At 43.8% G+C, this 14,203-nt stretch overlaps 1 protein-coding gene across 11 annotated transcripts in view; it reads left to right on the top strand.

Annotated features, from left to right (window-relative positions):
• The first annotated feature begins 1,450 nt into the window (after positions 1–1,450).
• LOC107703622 (nuclear receptor coactivator 6-like) overlaps positions 1,451–14,203 on the top strand; it is a 19,677-nt gene continuing 6,924 nt past the window's right edge. For 2 of the 11 annotated variants that reach the window (XM_016506324.1, XM_016506320.1), the window contains exons 1-11: positions 1,451–1,632; positions 3,959–4,195; positions 4,550–4,705; positions 4,882–5,004; positions 5,679–5,807; positions 6,788–7,645; positions 7,754–7,885; positions 8,001–9,351; positions 9,456–9,571; positions 9,664–13,068; positions 13,177–13,212. In XM_016506324.1, coding sequence (XP_016361810.1) covers positions 4,006–4,195; positions 4,550–4,705; positions 4,882–5,004; positions 5,679–5,807; positions 6,788–7,645; positions 7,754–7,885; positions 8,001–9,351; positions 9,456–9,571; positions 9,664–13,068; positions 13,177–13,212 — 6,496 coding nt within the window. In that variant the 5' untranslated portion in view covers positions 1,451–1,632; positions 3,959–4,005. Of the gene's footprint in view, positions 1,633–3,736; positions 3,753–3,958; positions 4,196–4,549; positions 4,706–4,881; positions 5,005–5,678; positions 5,808–6,787; positions 7,646–7,753; positions 7,886–8,000; positions 9,352–9,455; positions 9,572–9,663; positions 13,069–13,164; positions 13,213–14,203 lie in introns of those variants that run through there. The other 9 variants (XM_016506321.1, XM_016506315.1, XM_016506325.1 and 6 more) reach the window with 7 other exon arrangements.

Raw genomic sequence — 14,203 nt, 5'->3', positions numbered from 1 at the left:
GGCTTTTTTATTATTTTTTGGCCCTCATATCATATCTTGAATTTTACACTGAATCTGCACACTACTCATAATGGCAGTATAATTTCAGGGGCTGCCAAAATTACAGTTTAAAATTAGCTGCAGAAATGCATCTTAATATTTACAAGTAAATCTCCATATTATGCGTAGCCTACTTTCAATCCGACCCCTCTACATCTAGTTGTGATGTCCATATCAAGCCTTCTTTAGGAGGACCCTGTTGTGAGGTCAGTTGCAACTTTTGACTTTATTCAAGTATAAATTGTACGTAGCCTATATCATGTGCACATGTTACAGGGTGAGCGGACAGATGTGCCTTTATTGTATTAAAATTTTGACTTTCTACAAACAGTCTCTGAGAAAGTAAAGGAAATGCAAAAAGTGTTGCAACCATCTCTACTCACCCCTATTTCATATGAGTGAAAATTCTGAATAAAATTTAATTATTTATTTATTTATAATAGACAGTCTCAAACGGTCAAAGGTAAAAATCATTTTTTTAAAAAACGTCAGAATCTCATGACGGTGAACAAACTGAGAAAGCTACACCACTCACACTCTCACACTCACACACGCTCACACACACTCTCTCACACACGCTCACACACACACACACGCACACTCACACACACACACGCTCACACACGCACAACATATATACACACACATACACAAGTAGTTTCACAAGCGTTTGTGCGCAGATATCACACTTAGTGCACGAGACCTGCTGTTCTAAAAACTTCACAAAGTCTTTTAATGACACTCATAATGTCTCTGCATGCTCAATCTTAAGAGCACTGAAAGAAAATTAAGACATACTTTAGGCTTTTAGCTGAACTTTTAACAGTTTGAAACATTTCTATTTTTCCTCCTCAAGCCTGTTTGATGGGTTCGCAGTCGAGGCGAGCGGCAGTAATCAGCCACGGACAGGCTTTGAGTGACGCCTCAAACGTACGAGCAAGTCTTCTGCTGAATTAAAGCACCGGTAGGTGTCAGTCAGAGCCCTGCAGCACTGAACACCATCAATCATCGGAGTATTGGAAGACCTGAGCGTGTGTTATATTTATACGGCACGTCCAGGAATTACCCAGCGCTAATCGATGATAGCTGGTGCACTGTGAGGAGACCAGAGATGCTTATAGATCACACGCATGCTAAAGAGCTGGACTCTCCTCTGAGCGTGTGCGCTTAGTGCTTCACATCACTCACACACACACACACACTCAGTCACTCACACACACACACACTCAGTCACTCACTCACACACACGCTCACTCACACACACACTCACTCACACACACACACACACACTCAGTCACACACACACACACACACTCAGTCACACACACACACTCAGTCACTCACACACACACACACTCACACATATAGTAGGCCTAACATAATATGAACCTGTGCCGTTCACTTCTAGTCATCCGTGTTTTGTGCTCGCGCCCGTGATCTTTCGGTCGCGGTGTTTCTGTGCTCGTAACCCAAACGGACGCGCAGTCCCGTGAAGCGCGAGCGCGCGCCCAGCCTCCTCGCGAACGCGCCGTTAGCGTCTGCTAGCTCTTACTTGTTTACTGCAGCAAACCCGCTCCTGATGGACTGACCACGGTGAGCGCTTACCGCCTCGTTACACCTAAACACACTCCAGCATGTAAACGCGTCCGCTGCATGAGGGAAGAGCCTCGGTTTAGTGAGGCTGTGGCTGTGTGCGTCTCGCTAATAGCGTTACATTAGCCGGAGTGAAGGAAACGCGTTAGAATCGTTCGGTTATTCTCTGCGGTCTGATTGTTAGGACTGCGTGTACCACATATGAGCTTGAAAGTCAATATAATGCTGTCTGTTTTGGCTTAAGCCTAAATTACGCGGTTTGTCTTTGTTTTGATATTGCTCATGCTAATGCTAATGCTAGAGAAATAAACCCATATGAAGCTCTGCAGTTAAGTCATCAATAATAGCAGCAAGGATAATAATGCACCAGAGGTTATGTATTAGATATTTAGAGGTTGCAGCGCGGTTAGTTTGCAGCGAAACTCTTGTCTGTGTTACTAAAGGCAGCTCATAGCAGTATGTGGCATCTCATTATCACATTACCACATGAGTTCACTGATGTTAAGTTTAATCTTCGTTGATTCGCCGTGCTCTGTGCGTTGATGATATCTTCTGTGATAAAGATGCTTCGAGTAGTTTTCTGTGCACTAACAGTCGTGGTAGCCGTGGTGTTTTTGAAGTACCTCGCAAATGCCGTGGTGTAAGTTATATCAAAGTGTCATTGGATAGCATCCCTATATAACGCATTAAACTACATAGCAGCTCTTCTCTTACAGTAGCTAATGTTTAATCACGGGTTCCTATTGCATTATTGCGGATTATTAAATGCTATGTGAAGTGGCTTTATCATCTTCTGTTGAGGGTCATTGAGGTGACTGGCATCTGTTTATAGTGCAGTTCATACAGATTTGAATCTTCCACAAGCGTGTTTTTTAATTTCATTTAAATTAAGTATAAAATGTTAGGCTTATACAACTTTATTGTGATCTAAAAATAATAATAAAGATATCGTTATAAAAAAAAGTCTCATTCAAATAATTAAACCTGGCAGCCTTGCATAATCATCTGTTATTAATTTGAAACTGCTTCACTGCGTTTTAATATTTGAAAAATCTTTGTCCAGCAAATGCAACTAACATGCAGGGAGAAAACTGACAGGAAATGATGTCATAGAGGACCCCTTTAGACTTCAGACCCTCGTGACTCTGCGTCAAGGTCAATAAGTCCTTTAGAGTTCAGAGCTTTTAATGACAAAGCAGGGTGACTCTATGAATCAATAATTCAGAATTAGTAAAAACTTGAAGATATATTTGACATATATTTAAAAAAGCATCATTACTCCATGATCTTCAGAAATCATTCTAATATGCTGATTTGCTGCTCAAGAATTTAGTGCATATTTGTCTGAATAAAACCTTGAATTTCTTTAAAATAAAATCTTACTGACCCCAAACCTTTGAACATTAGTGTATTCAAGGTTTGAGGAAACTGTTACTACTGTTTTATTGCATGACATATTTAGAGTCATTAAATTGAAACCTTTCTTGAAAATGGTTTCTTTTTCTGAAACCATATAAACCAACGTGAATACAAAGAGTACATTTCTGATAACTTGGCACATGTTTTAAACTAGATTTTCTTTTATTATCATGGACACTCTCAAATGTGCTTGAGCCTTACTTCAATGCGGAATGGAAATGTTACTTGGTTAGCAGTGATGAATGGTGATTTGTTACATACCTGAAATGTATTACATTTATGTCTCTATATTTTAATTCTGGCTAGGCATGGGCCGGTATGAGATTTTGACGGTATGATAACCGTAAGCAAAAAAATCACGTTTTCACGGTATTGTCGTTACAGCTCTAAAATGTGTTATTTTTAAATGACTGGGTAAAAAAAATAAATATTGTGCTGAACACAATATATTTAGTTTTTGAGCAACATGAGTCCAGAACAGAGACGAGTTGCTTGCAATAAGACAAAAAACGGCCAGTTGCCGATTGCGTGAGTTCCAGGGGCAGCTCCTTAGTTCGTCCATCCTACACACACGTGACTGACCGCTCGCTCGCACCAACAGGAGGAGGGTCGTGTTACTCTCTGCACTGCACTCAACCTGAGGGATTCCTACACTTTCCGTCTTTGAGGAGACATGAAAAACAGCGCATACCGCAGGAACGGTATAACGGAAAATATTAGCGGTTTTGAAACCGTGACATTTTCAAATTGCGGTATACCTTGAAACCAGTAATCGGCCCATGCCTAATTCGGGCTATATCTTGTTTGCATGGCAGCATATGTTGTATATAATTTTGAAGTTAATATTTAGGATATGCAGACAAGGGTTTCTCATCAATGGTGACAGATCTTGTTGTTCCTCTTTAAGCAGTGTCACCGTCTCCAGAGGCTACGCAGCTCTTTTGGTGAAGGGCTATGGCGCATCAGCTGTCCCTGGATGCACAATCCCCTCGAGCCGTCTCGCTCACAGATCACGACTCCGGAGTGGAAGATGGACACGATGGCTCCACGATCTATGTTGCTTTCAAAGGGAACATGAATGATGAGGACTTTCAGGAGAAGCTGGATACCATCTTACACGGGATGCCAGATATGCTCTTACTAGGTCATGATTTGACTTGAAACTATGATTAATATTCATATGCATGAGAATGATTCATTGCTGCTAGAAATTTAAGTTTTTGCAAAGATTCATTGAATTTCATACATTAAATTTTAATGCAGAGTGTCATTCTTTCTTTGCTCAGTGTTTAGTATTTGGGCTAATAGTCCAGTTATTCCATTTTATGAAAAGGCTTGACAAGTACAGTTTTCGTTCTTGCATTGTTGTATTTCAAACCTAACAGACACTGACTAAAAGCCCTAAACTCTCATTTTATTTTCATGGTGTCTTTAAATGCTTTTCCCCCATCTCAGTTGGCTTATATTGCTCCTGTACTCCACTCTGTGTCTAATAAAGGTACTGGGAGGCTCGAACCCAAGCGCGTGGAGCCGTGGAACAGCGTACGTGTCACTTTCAACATCCCCAGAGAGGCAGCCGAGCGACTGCGCCTCCTGGCTCAAAACAACCAGCAGCAGCTGCGGGATCTGGGCATCCTCTCTGTGCAGATTGAAGGTACGGATGTGTTAAATTCTGCCCTGGCAAACCACATGCAATGTAAGGGTCTGCCAGCACCCTCATTTTCTGTTTGACCTCTTTGGCACATTGTATTTTTAATCACATACAAGTTTAATTTTAGCCTTTGTTCTACAATCAGCCAATGTGTTGATCGGCCTGTTGGGTTCATACAGGTGAAGGAGCCATTAACGTTGCAGTTGGACAGGGCCGAAGTCAAGAAGTAAGGGTAAATGGACCTCTTGGTGCACCTGGTCAGATGAGAATGGATGTTGGATTCCCCATGCAGCAGGGCCAGGGTAATTATACACAAGTGCTTAACTTCACACAGCGTTCTTCAACTCTGCTCCTAGAGGTGCACCGTCTTGCAGAGTTTATCTCTAACCCTAATCAAACACACCTGTACAAACTAATCCAGTGTTTCCCACAGACTTACACTCAATGTGTGGCAGCACTACCCTGGGGGAAATATAGGCTATATAAATTGGCAGACGCGCTGATTAAAAATGCAAATTCATTCTCTGCCAGCAGGAGGCGCTTTAGGAGCGTCAGAAATGGTGGTTTCCCCGGTAACGGCTGTAATCAAAATAGTGCTCCGCTCATAAACGCTGCTTTATCAGGCGTTTTAGGAAAGATTAAATGAAAATGACATCGAAACTTTTCTAACTTTTCCATTGTCCTCATTTGTAAGTCGCTTTGGATAAAAGTGTCTGCTAAATGACTAAATGTAAATGTAAAGACAGTCAGTGCCCTTCAAAGATACATTAATATAAAAACACCCGTGCCTCGTTTTGACTTTGAAACGTGCAGAGCTCATGTTTATTTAACGAAGTCAATGCATTTTGGAAAATCTATTTGTGGCGGTCAGTGTTGATATCAATAAATCAATGTATGGGAAACACTGTAATCAATGCCTTCAGAATGACTTAATTTAATTAGGCAAATGTATGCTGAAGAAATACTTGTTTTTCAGCTGGAATGCGTATGAATAACCCTTCGGTGTCCATGATGCCTCCTGGGGCTAATATGGCAGCACAGGGAATGGTACTGAATAGTGGTGGCCCAATGCAGCCAAGAGCACCAAGGCCACCTTCACAGACAGGTAATGGTAATTCTTTCATTCAAAGAAATTACGAAATTACCCTTATTTATAGTCCATACTGCCCTACTAAGGTAAATGCAGTAATTGCGCCACCATTGGGACTGTTTGTTTGTTTTATGGATTATTTTGAGATGTATTTTCACACTCTGTTTTCTTTGAGTGTAGTTGAGGCAAACATCTCTGTCACAGGACTGAATTATAGACCCTGTTTACACCTTGTATTAAGATTTATGTTGGAGACACATACGTCAGGCAGGACACATCAGCGGTTCATAGCTGGTAGTTGCATGCATTTCAGATGTCGCCTATGACCATAGATTTCAGTGGGTCCTCTGATTTTATGACTACATATATCAGTCACTATGCAAGTGTGTTATTATATGTTGAAAAGGCACAGAACTGTGATGTTTCAAGTTGAAGTTTTAGTACCTGTATTAAGTGAACTCTTGAGGATTGTGCTTCATATGTTCTGTGGCATTCATTTTTTTTAATTCAAAGTTTATTTTCTTTTAAGTTACACTTAACTGACAAAGTTTAAATGTATTGTTTTAGCGCAGTAGTTGGTTTACAGCTGAGTAGGTGCTCCTCTGATGTCAGATCACCTAAAGGCTGGAATACACTACACAACTTTTGACCAGATTTACAGATGATGAATCGATGGATGAATCAACATTAGTTGCTGAAAGTCAAATCCAGTCTGCAAATTTGAGTTGACAGATTTCACAGAAAATCGCATAGTGAATAATGGGCACAGACTCTAGTTTTTTAGCGTCAGACTATGATTCCATTCCAGATTTTAAAAGGTATGTAGTGTATTCCAGCATTAAAATGGATCTTGATCAAATTGGTCAAAAGTAAAAGTCGAGGTGATTTTTAGGTAAAAATTTGGTATGCAAAGCAAAATGTGTGGGAATCTGATTAACAAGGATGTAGTTCTCATTTCAGATTTCAAAAGTTTTCACATTTGTGTTTTTTTTCAGACACAATGGATCCCATGCTTTCAGGGTTGGCCTTACAGCAACAGCAGCAACAACAACTCCAACATCCTCAAGTGGTACATGGCCCACTCGTCAACTTAGGCCCACAGGGACATCACATGCAAGCCATGCAAGCAAATCGGCAGCTAAATCCAGCAGCCCTACAGCAACTTCAGCAACAACAACAACAACAGCACCAACAACAGCAGGTTCAGATGGCTCAACTAGGTGGTGCACGTGGTCCTTTCAACCCCTCCAACCAGATGCCTATACCTCCTGGCTGGAACCAATTGCCCTCTGGTGTTCTCCAACCACCACCTGTCCAGGGTCCAATGGGACCAGGTTGGAGGAAAGCCCCACCACAGCCACAAATGGGACTGCGTCAACCCTCTTTGACATCTGTTCAGACGCCCAATCATCCACCACCACCATATCCATTTGGAAGCCAGCAGGCTGGACAGGTTTTCAATACAATGGCACAGCATCAGTTGCAACAGCAACAGCAGCAGCAGACAGGGGCAAACCAGTTTGCAACCCCTCAGCCCAAAGGCCCTCAGGGAGCACCAGGTGTAGTTGTCTCAAGAGCACCTCCTCCTTTGCCTCCCTCCTCTGCCCCACAAGGAAGTCTTGCAGCTAAATCCCCTGGTTCGTCGTCATCTCCTTTCCAACAGGGCTCACCTGGAACACCTCCAATGATGGGACAGGGACAGGGGCAGCTTGGTCCGCGTCCCACAACCCCCCAGGGTTTCCCACAGGGTGTTGGATCTCCAGGAAGAGCTGTGATGGGCCAGCAAGGAAACATTCAGCCTGGCTTTATGGGCATTCCACAACATGGGCAGGTTCCTCAAGGTGTAATGGGAGGTATGTTTTCAGCGTGTTTTACATGTTTACATTCTTAATGTAAAAGTGAAAATATATTGTTATTTATTTGGTCACCTGTGTTTGAATATATTTATGTATATATTGCAGGTATGCCTAAACGAATGCCAATGGGTTTCCCAAATGCTCCTGTTAATCCGAATTTTGGACAAGGACAGGTTACTACCGCTGGAGCAGGTAGTACACCCCAACTACAAAATAGTCAGAGCATGGCAAACACTGGTAAGATGTGTGGATTGTTTTAATGCCGTTTTGAATCTTTTGTTCTAATATGAAGTTTTGTCTAGTATATAGCATTTTAATTCATTTTCAACATGGTCTAAAAATCTCATTATAGGTGTCCAGTCATCAGCATCAGCACCAAACCACATGCAGTCAAATCCCCTTCAAGGTGCTGGATTGACCCACCACAGTGGCATGCCAGCCCAACCCCCAGGCACCACCTCAGGTGGTAGTATTGGGCAACCTCCGCAAGGTCTTCAGACTCAAATGATGGGTGTACCACAATCACAGCATCAAACGCAGGTTGTAGCTTCCACCCAAAGTCAACTGGCACAAAGCCAAACAGGGGGCCAGACTGTTTTGTCCAGGCCAGTGAATACCGGGCAGCGAGGAATGACCCCTCCCAAGCAAATGATGCCACCACAAGGTCAAGGGATCATGCAGAGCCAAAACCAGCTTGGTGGAGGACAGGGACATCAGGCATTATTGCTTCAGCAGCAGCAGCAACAACAACAACAGCAGCAGCAGCAACAACAACAACAGCAGCAAAATGCTATGATGGAGCACATTGTAGCTAGTCAGATACAGGGTAATAAGCAAGCATTTGGCCCAAAAGGTCAACCTGGAGTAATGCAAGGCCAGATGATGAGAGGTCCTTCACCTAGTATCCAAGGTAATATGCCGCAGTTTCAATCTCAGATGGGTCAGCAACAGATGACTCCGCATCAGCAACAGCAACAACAAATGGCTCATTTGCAACAACAACAACAGTTACAGCAACTACAACAACAGCAGTTACAACAGCAGCAACTCCAACTGCAACACCAACAGCCACAACAGTCACAAATGCAACAACAACAGCTACAGCAACCCCATCAGCAAATGGTACAACAACAGTCTCAACAAATTCCAATAAATGGCAACCCCAACCAAGCATTAGGGATGCATGGGCCTCAAATGCGACTTCCAGGAAGTCATCATTTAGTACAACAACAGCTTCAGCAAAAGCAACAGCAACAACAGGTGATGCTGCAGCAGCAACAGGCTGGTCAGCAACATCAACATCAGTTAGGCGATAGTAGTGGAAATGCTGATATCAGCCAGCAGATGGTTCCAGACCTGCAGAATCAGCAACAACAGCAGGGTATGTTGGGGAGTTCTCAACATATGCAGGTTGGCAATGGCCATTTTCCTGGTCATGGTATGTCCTTCAATCCTCAGTTTGCTGGTCAGATGCCAATGGGAGGCCCATGTGGACAAGTGGGTGGATTTGCAGTAAACAAGGATGTGACACTAACCAGTCCCTTGTTAGTAAATCTTCTCCAAAGTGATATTTCTGCCAGCCAGTTTGGTCCTGGTGGGAAGCAAGGGACCAGTGCGGTTGCTGCTAAGCCTAAAAAGAAGAAACCTCCTCGTAAGAAGAAGCCAAAAGTAGATGAAGGGCAACAGTCTGCTGACAGTCTGTGGTAAGTGCTTGTTGTTCTTTAATTTTTTTACACTGAAGCTGAGTAAATAACTCTGTTGCACTGTTGAATATAACTACAAAATTTGATAAATGTGTCTTTCTTAGTGGTCTGGATTCACTGCCTCATGGAATGGAGGAAGTAGAGATGCAAGGGCTGGGTAGTGATCAAGGGTCTGCCGTTGACTCTAACTCTAAACTTTCTGAATTCACTAATCGACCAGGTAAATGATTTAATGCCTTTTGATTTATTATTTATTATTTTTACACAACTTATACTTAGAGAATTTTTATTTACTTACCATTTTGTTTTTAGGTGTGCCTGGTCAGTCTGGAGATCAAAGGGTATTACAGCAGATGTCAATGCAGTTTATGCCCCCACAACAGCAGCAACAGATGCAGCAAATGCAGCAGCAGTTACAGCAGCAGCAGCATCAACAGATCCAGCAACAGCAACAAATGCAGATGCAGAGTATGCAGGGTCCTCAAGGTCAAGCTGGAACATCACAAGGACCCCATCATGTCCAGACCCAGATTCATTCACAGCAGTCAATGCAGATGCAACAACAACAACAACAACCACCACCACCACAACACCTCCAACAACAACTGCAGTCACAGCCACAACAGCAACAACAACAGGCACAGCAGCAACAGCAGCAACAACATCATCTGCAGCAGCAACAACAACAAATAATGATGATGCTTAAAATGCAACAAGAAGCTAAGAATCGAATGCCACTACAGCAAGGTGGACACATGCCAAAGGGTTTAGTCAATCCTAATGATCCATCTCAGAGAATGCCTGTATCACAGCCAGGCAACATGCCTGTGATGATCGATCTTCAAGGCCATGGAGGTGTTCCACCTTCTCCTGATAAAGCCAGAGGAATGCCACTCATGATAAATCCACCTCTGACTGGACCAGCAATAAGAACACCCCATTCAGAGGTTGGACAACCAACACCACCAGAGGAAACCCCTGGAAATCATAGCATGCAGGACCGGGGACCCCTCGAAATTGGTCAGCAATCAGGAAATGGAAACCAACCAATGATTCCCAATCAAGGTCCAAATACTCATTTAATGAAATCTGTACCTTTATCAGTGCCCCACCAACCAGGAGCAAGTCCCCAACAGCAGACCCAGCAAGTGGCAGCTATGGCTGGCTCACATAATATTCACTTTTCAAGTGCTCTTTCAACTTCCCAGAGTTCCCGCCCTAAAACCCCTAACCGAGCCAGTCCCCGACCATATCACCACCCTTTAACTCCAACCAACCGTCCACCTAGTACTGAACCCTCTGAAATAAATCTGTCCCCTGAGAGACTGAATGCCTCTATCGCTGGTCTTTTCCCTCCAAAAATTAACATTCCTCTGCCACCACGGCAGCCAAACCTTAATCGAGGCTTTGATCAGCAAGGTCTTAACCCAACTACACTTAAAGCAATTGGCCAGGCTCCACCCAACCTAGCAAATCTTCCTGCCAACAATAATACCAGTGGCAACAATAATGGCCCACAGTCTTATCCATCAGCTGGTGGCATGTTAAGCTCCGGAGGAAAACACGACAAACAGAGCGGTGTTGGGCAAGCTAAAAGAGCTAGTCCCAGTAATAGTCGAAGATCCAGCCCTGCCTCAAATAGAAAAGCTGCCACTCCAAGCCCGGGAAGACAGAAGGGTGCCAAATCTTCACTGACATCAACTCCACATCCACAGCAAATGATGGTTAGTCCACAGAACGTGATGGTTAGTCCCAACTCAGTTCTGCCAACTACCTCTGCATCTTTGCCATCAGCAGGACCTGGAGAATCACAACAGTGTTTAAATTCTCTGCAAACCATACCTGGTAGTGCCGATACAGTTAGAGATGGCCAGGTAGTGACTACGCAAGCAGAGCAGCATCAGGCAGGTCAGTTAAGAGAGCAGTCTGCTCCTAAAATGGCAAGCCCTCGGGTGGCTTCTCAGGAACCCAGACGACACGAGCCTAACAATTTGGTTGAACAGCATGCTGAAGATAAACAACAACCTCGGACAACACCACAACATGACCTTGGCTCTGCTGTATCACCAGCATTTAGAGATGCTCCAACATCTCTGTATCAGTTATTGGACAATACAGGCACCCCATCTTTGTCAATCAAATCTCAAAATATTCCTCAAGTGGGTGTAGAATTTGTGCAGAAAGAGAGTCCTCATGCTCCACCAGCTCAGGAGAACCAACCTAATCCTGTTGTCTCACAGAACACAAATATTGGCACCTCTTTGTCTACAAGGGAAACTGATCAGAAACCTAAATCTGCTTCAGTATCAAGTCCAAATCTTGTAGCCAGTAGCAGTGCAAACCTGCAGTCTGTCAGTGCTGTATCAAGTGTTAGTTCAAACCAAACTGTGCTCTTAAGCCTCACTTCAATTCCCAATCCTTCAGTAAGTTCAAATCACAATCTTATACCCATCTCAAATGCATCTCAAACAGTCTTGCAAAGGCCCATCTCATCAGCACCAACTCCACAAAATCAGATCACAGTCTTTGTAACCTCTAATCCCATTAGCTCTGCTACCAACACGGCTTCTGTCGTTCCTCCTGCTGTTGTATCCAAGGTACTGGCAGTTCCCAATAAAAATATAAGACCTCCTGATGTCCGTCAACAAAATCCTACCCAAATGCGTCCACAGTTCATCACAGGACCTGTGTATTCAATATTTCAAGCTACGTCGGTACCATCAAGTACTAACGTCATGTCTCAGCCTGTCACTATGGTTGGTCCCATAGTCTCTGCAAATATCCAGCTTACTCCTACCCCGGTGTCAACTACATCATCAACCTCTGCACCACCATCAACATCTATGCCGACAAACTCACCTGCTGTCAGCATAGCTGCTACTCAGCAGAGCCGCACTGTCATTGGGCATCTTCAAGTTCAAGTACCTGCAAGTCAGACTTCCCCTGTAAACGTAGTACCACCACCTCAACAGCCAAGCCCTGGAATTCCAAAACAGGAGAGTGTCTCTGATGCTAGTGGCCCGAAATCTAATCCTGTTGGGCAGTTGGTCTTACATTCTGGCATGTCCTCACCCTTTCAGCAACTATTGGCTTCTCCACCTGCTTGCTCTAGCCCAGGGGCTACGGCTGTTTCCCGCAGAAGTCCCCTGTCTCCAATAACTATGTTAGCCAAAAGCATTCCAGTCCAGACTGTAGTAAGCAAAAGTACCACGCCCAGCATATCTTCGAGCAATGCAGATGACCAAAAAGAACGAAACCCTGTCACTCAGATAGGAAAGACTCTGGATGTTGCCACAACTCAAGCTTCTTGTGCAGTTACATCTGAAACGGGATCCGCACTCCAGCCTACTGCTGCAGTGACTGTTCCAGCTGCTCAAATAGTGTCTCAGCAATCTGCACTTCCTCCAAAAGTGTCTTCTCCTGAACCTGCGCCCACTCATTCTCCAGTCCCTACTACACCATCTTCTAATATGCCACCCCCAGCCTCTACCCCTGGGATGGTTCACCTGTCTAGTCCTGTTGCTACTTCTTCACCACCCACAGTTTCAGTTTCTGCACCCATTGCTGCTCCAGGACCTCCCACTACAACTTCCGGCTCCTCCACAGCAACACCTGCACAACACTCTGGGGAACAGCAGCCTTCTTCATTGGCACAGACTAGTGCACCTGACTCCGCTGAAACAAAAGAAGCAATTATTGATGCTCCTAGCATCTCAGGTAACTACTTGATGGTGTCAAGGCAATTTTGTTAGTTGTACTGTCAAACGTTAATGATTTTTAATGCTTAGTAATTATTTTTATTTAACTATACAGCTCATCCTGAAGCTCCACAAGAAGACCAAGCTTCATGTGACCAAGCTGGTAAACACTTTTTAATAAAATCTATTTTTACCCATGCAAATGGTAGTCATATGCAGCGGTGCCGCTATGGTTTCTGGGCCCCCTGAACAAGGGCCCTTGGAATCGTCCTAACACCCCCTTACGGCGCCCCTGGTCATATGTGAACTACCTTAAGTCCATAGTATACTTATGCATGTGACCAAATGCATAGCCTTTCGAAGTACACTCCATTTCAAAGAGTGCATGAACGGAGGTGCTCTATACTTGTCTGTGTGCTCTTTAAACTAGAGTTGCAGGTATCACTCAGCTACGGATGTAACGATGCACACCGGGTTGCTTGAAAATCAATGAAAATATGTAATGATTCAAGTCAGTTGAGATGTTAAATGAATCTCGATACAGTTGGGGGTAGTATTTAATAGAGCCCAACCGATATATCGTTTTGCCGATATTATCGGCCGATATGAGCCTGTTGCTGATATATCATATCGGCGAATATGCCGCCGATATGAATTTTTTTTTTAACAGAACATATAACGCAGATAAAATGCTTCTGAATGGTGTAATTACTTAGATTGTCCAGCAGAGCGTGCTCCATTGTTTGCTACTGGCGACCCAGGTCAGTGTAGTGTAGAGATGCGCGGATGAGCTCAAACTTCACCCGAGTCCGCTGCTTCAAATGATCCGCCCGCCACCCACCCGCACCTATATTTGATCGTCACATTACAATGATTCTAATTCTTAGTTTTGCATGATGGTTAATTTTTAACAGCAGATACAGTGACGTTAGAGACTAGAGTATGGCGTTATTTTACTGACAAATGTCGAGCGCGCATTATTGTAGCGCGAAAGCACATTAATACAATGCGCAAGCGCGAATCTCTCCGTTCGCGTGCTGATTTCCTTTGCTCTAGCACAAAACTGGGAGCGCGCGCTCAGATACACGCTGCTCTCGCCCGGAGAGAGTGCGTGCACTTAAAACGTGTCTCTCCTCTCACTCAAACTGTGTCCT

This window comes from Sinocyclocheilus anshuiensis, unplaced genomic scaffold (assembly GCF_001515605.1).
Source record: "Sinocyclocheilus anshuiensis isolate Anshui unplaced genomic scaffold, SAMN03320099.WGS_v1.1 scaffold975, whole genome shotgun sequence".
NCBI classification, from domain to species: domain Eukaryota; kingdom Metazoa; phylum Chordata; class Actinopteri; order Cypriniformes; family Cyprinidae; genus Sinocyclocheilus; species Sinocyclocheilus anshuiensis.
Note: the sequence above shows the minus strand (reverse complement) of the source record. Positions and strands in the feature narration are given on the sequence as shown.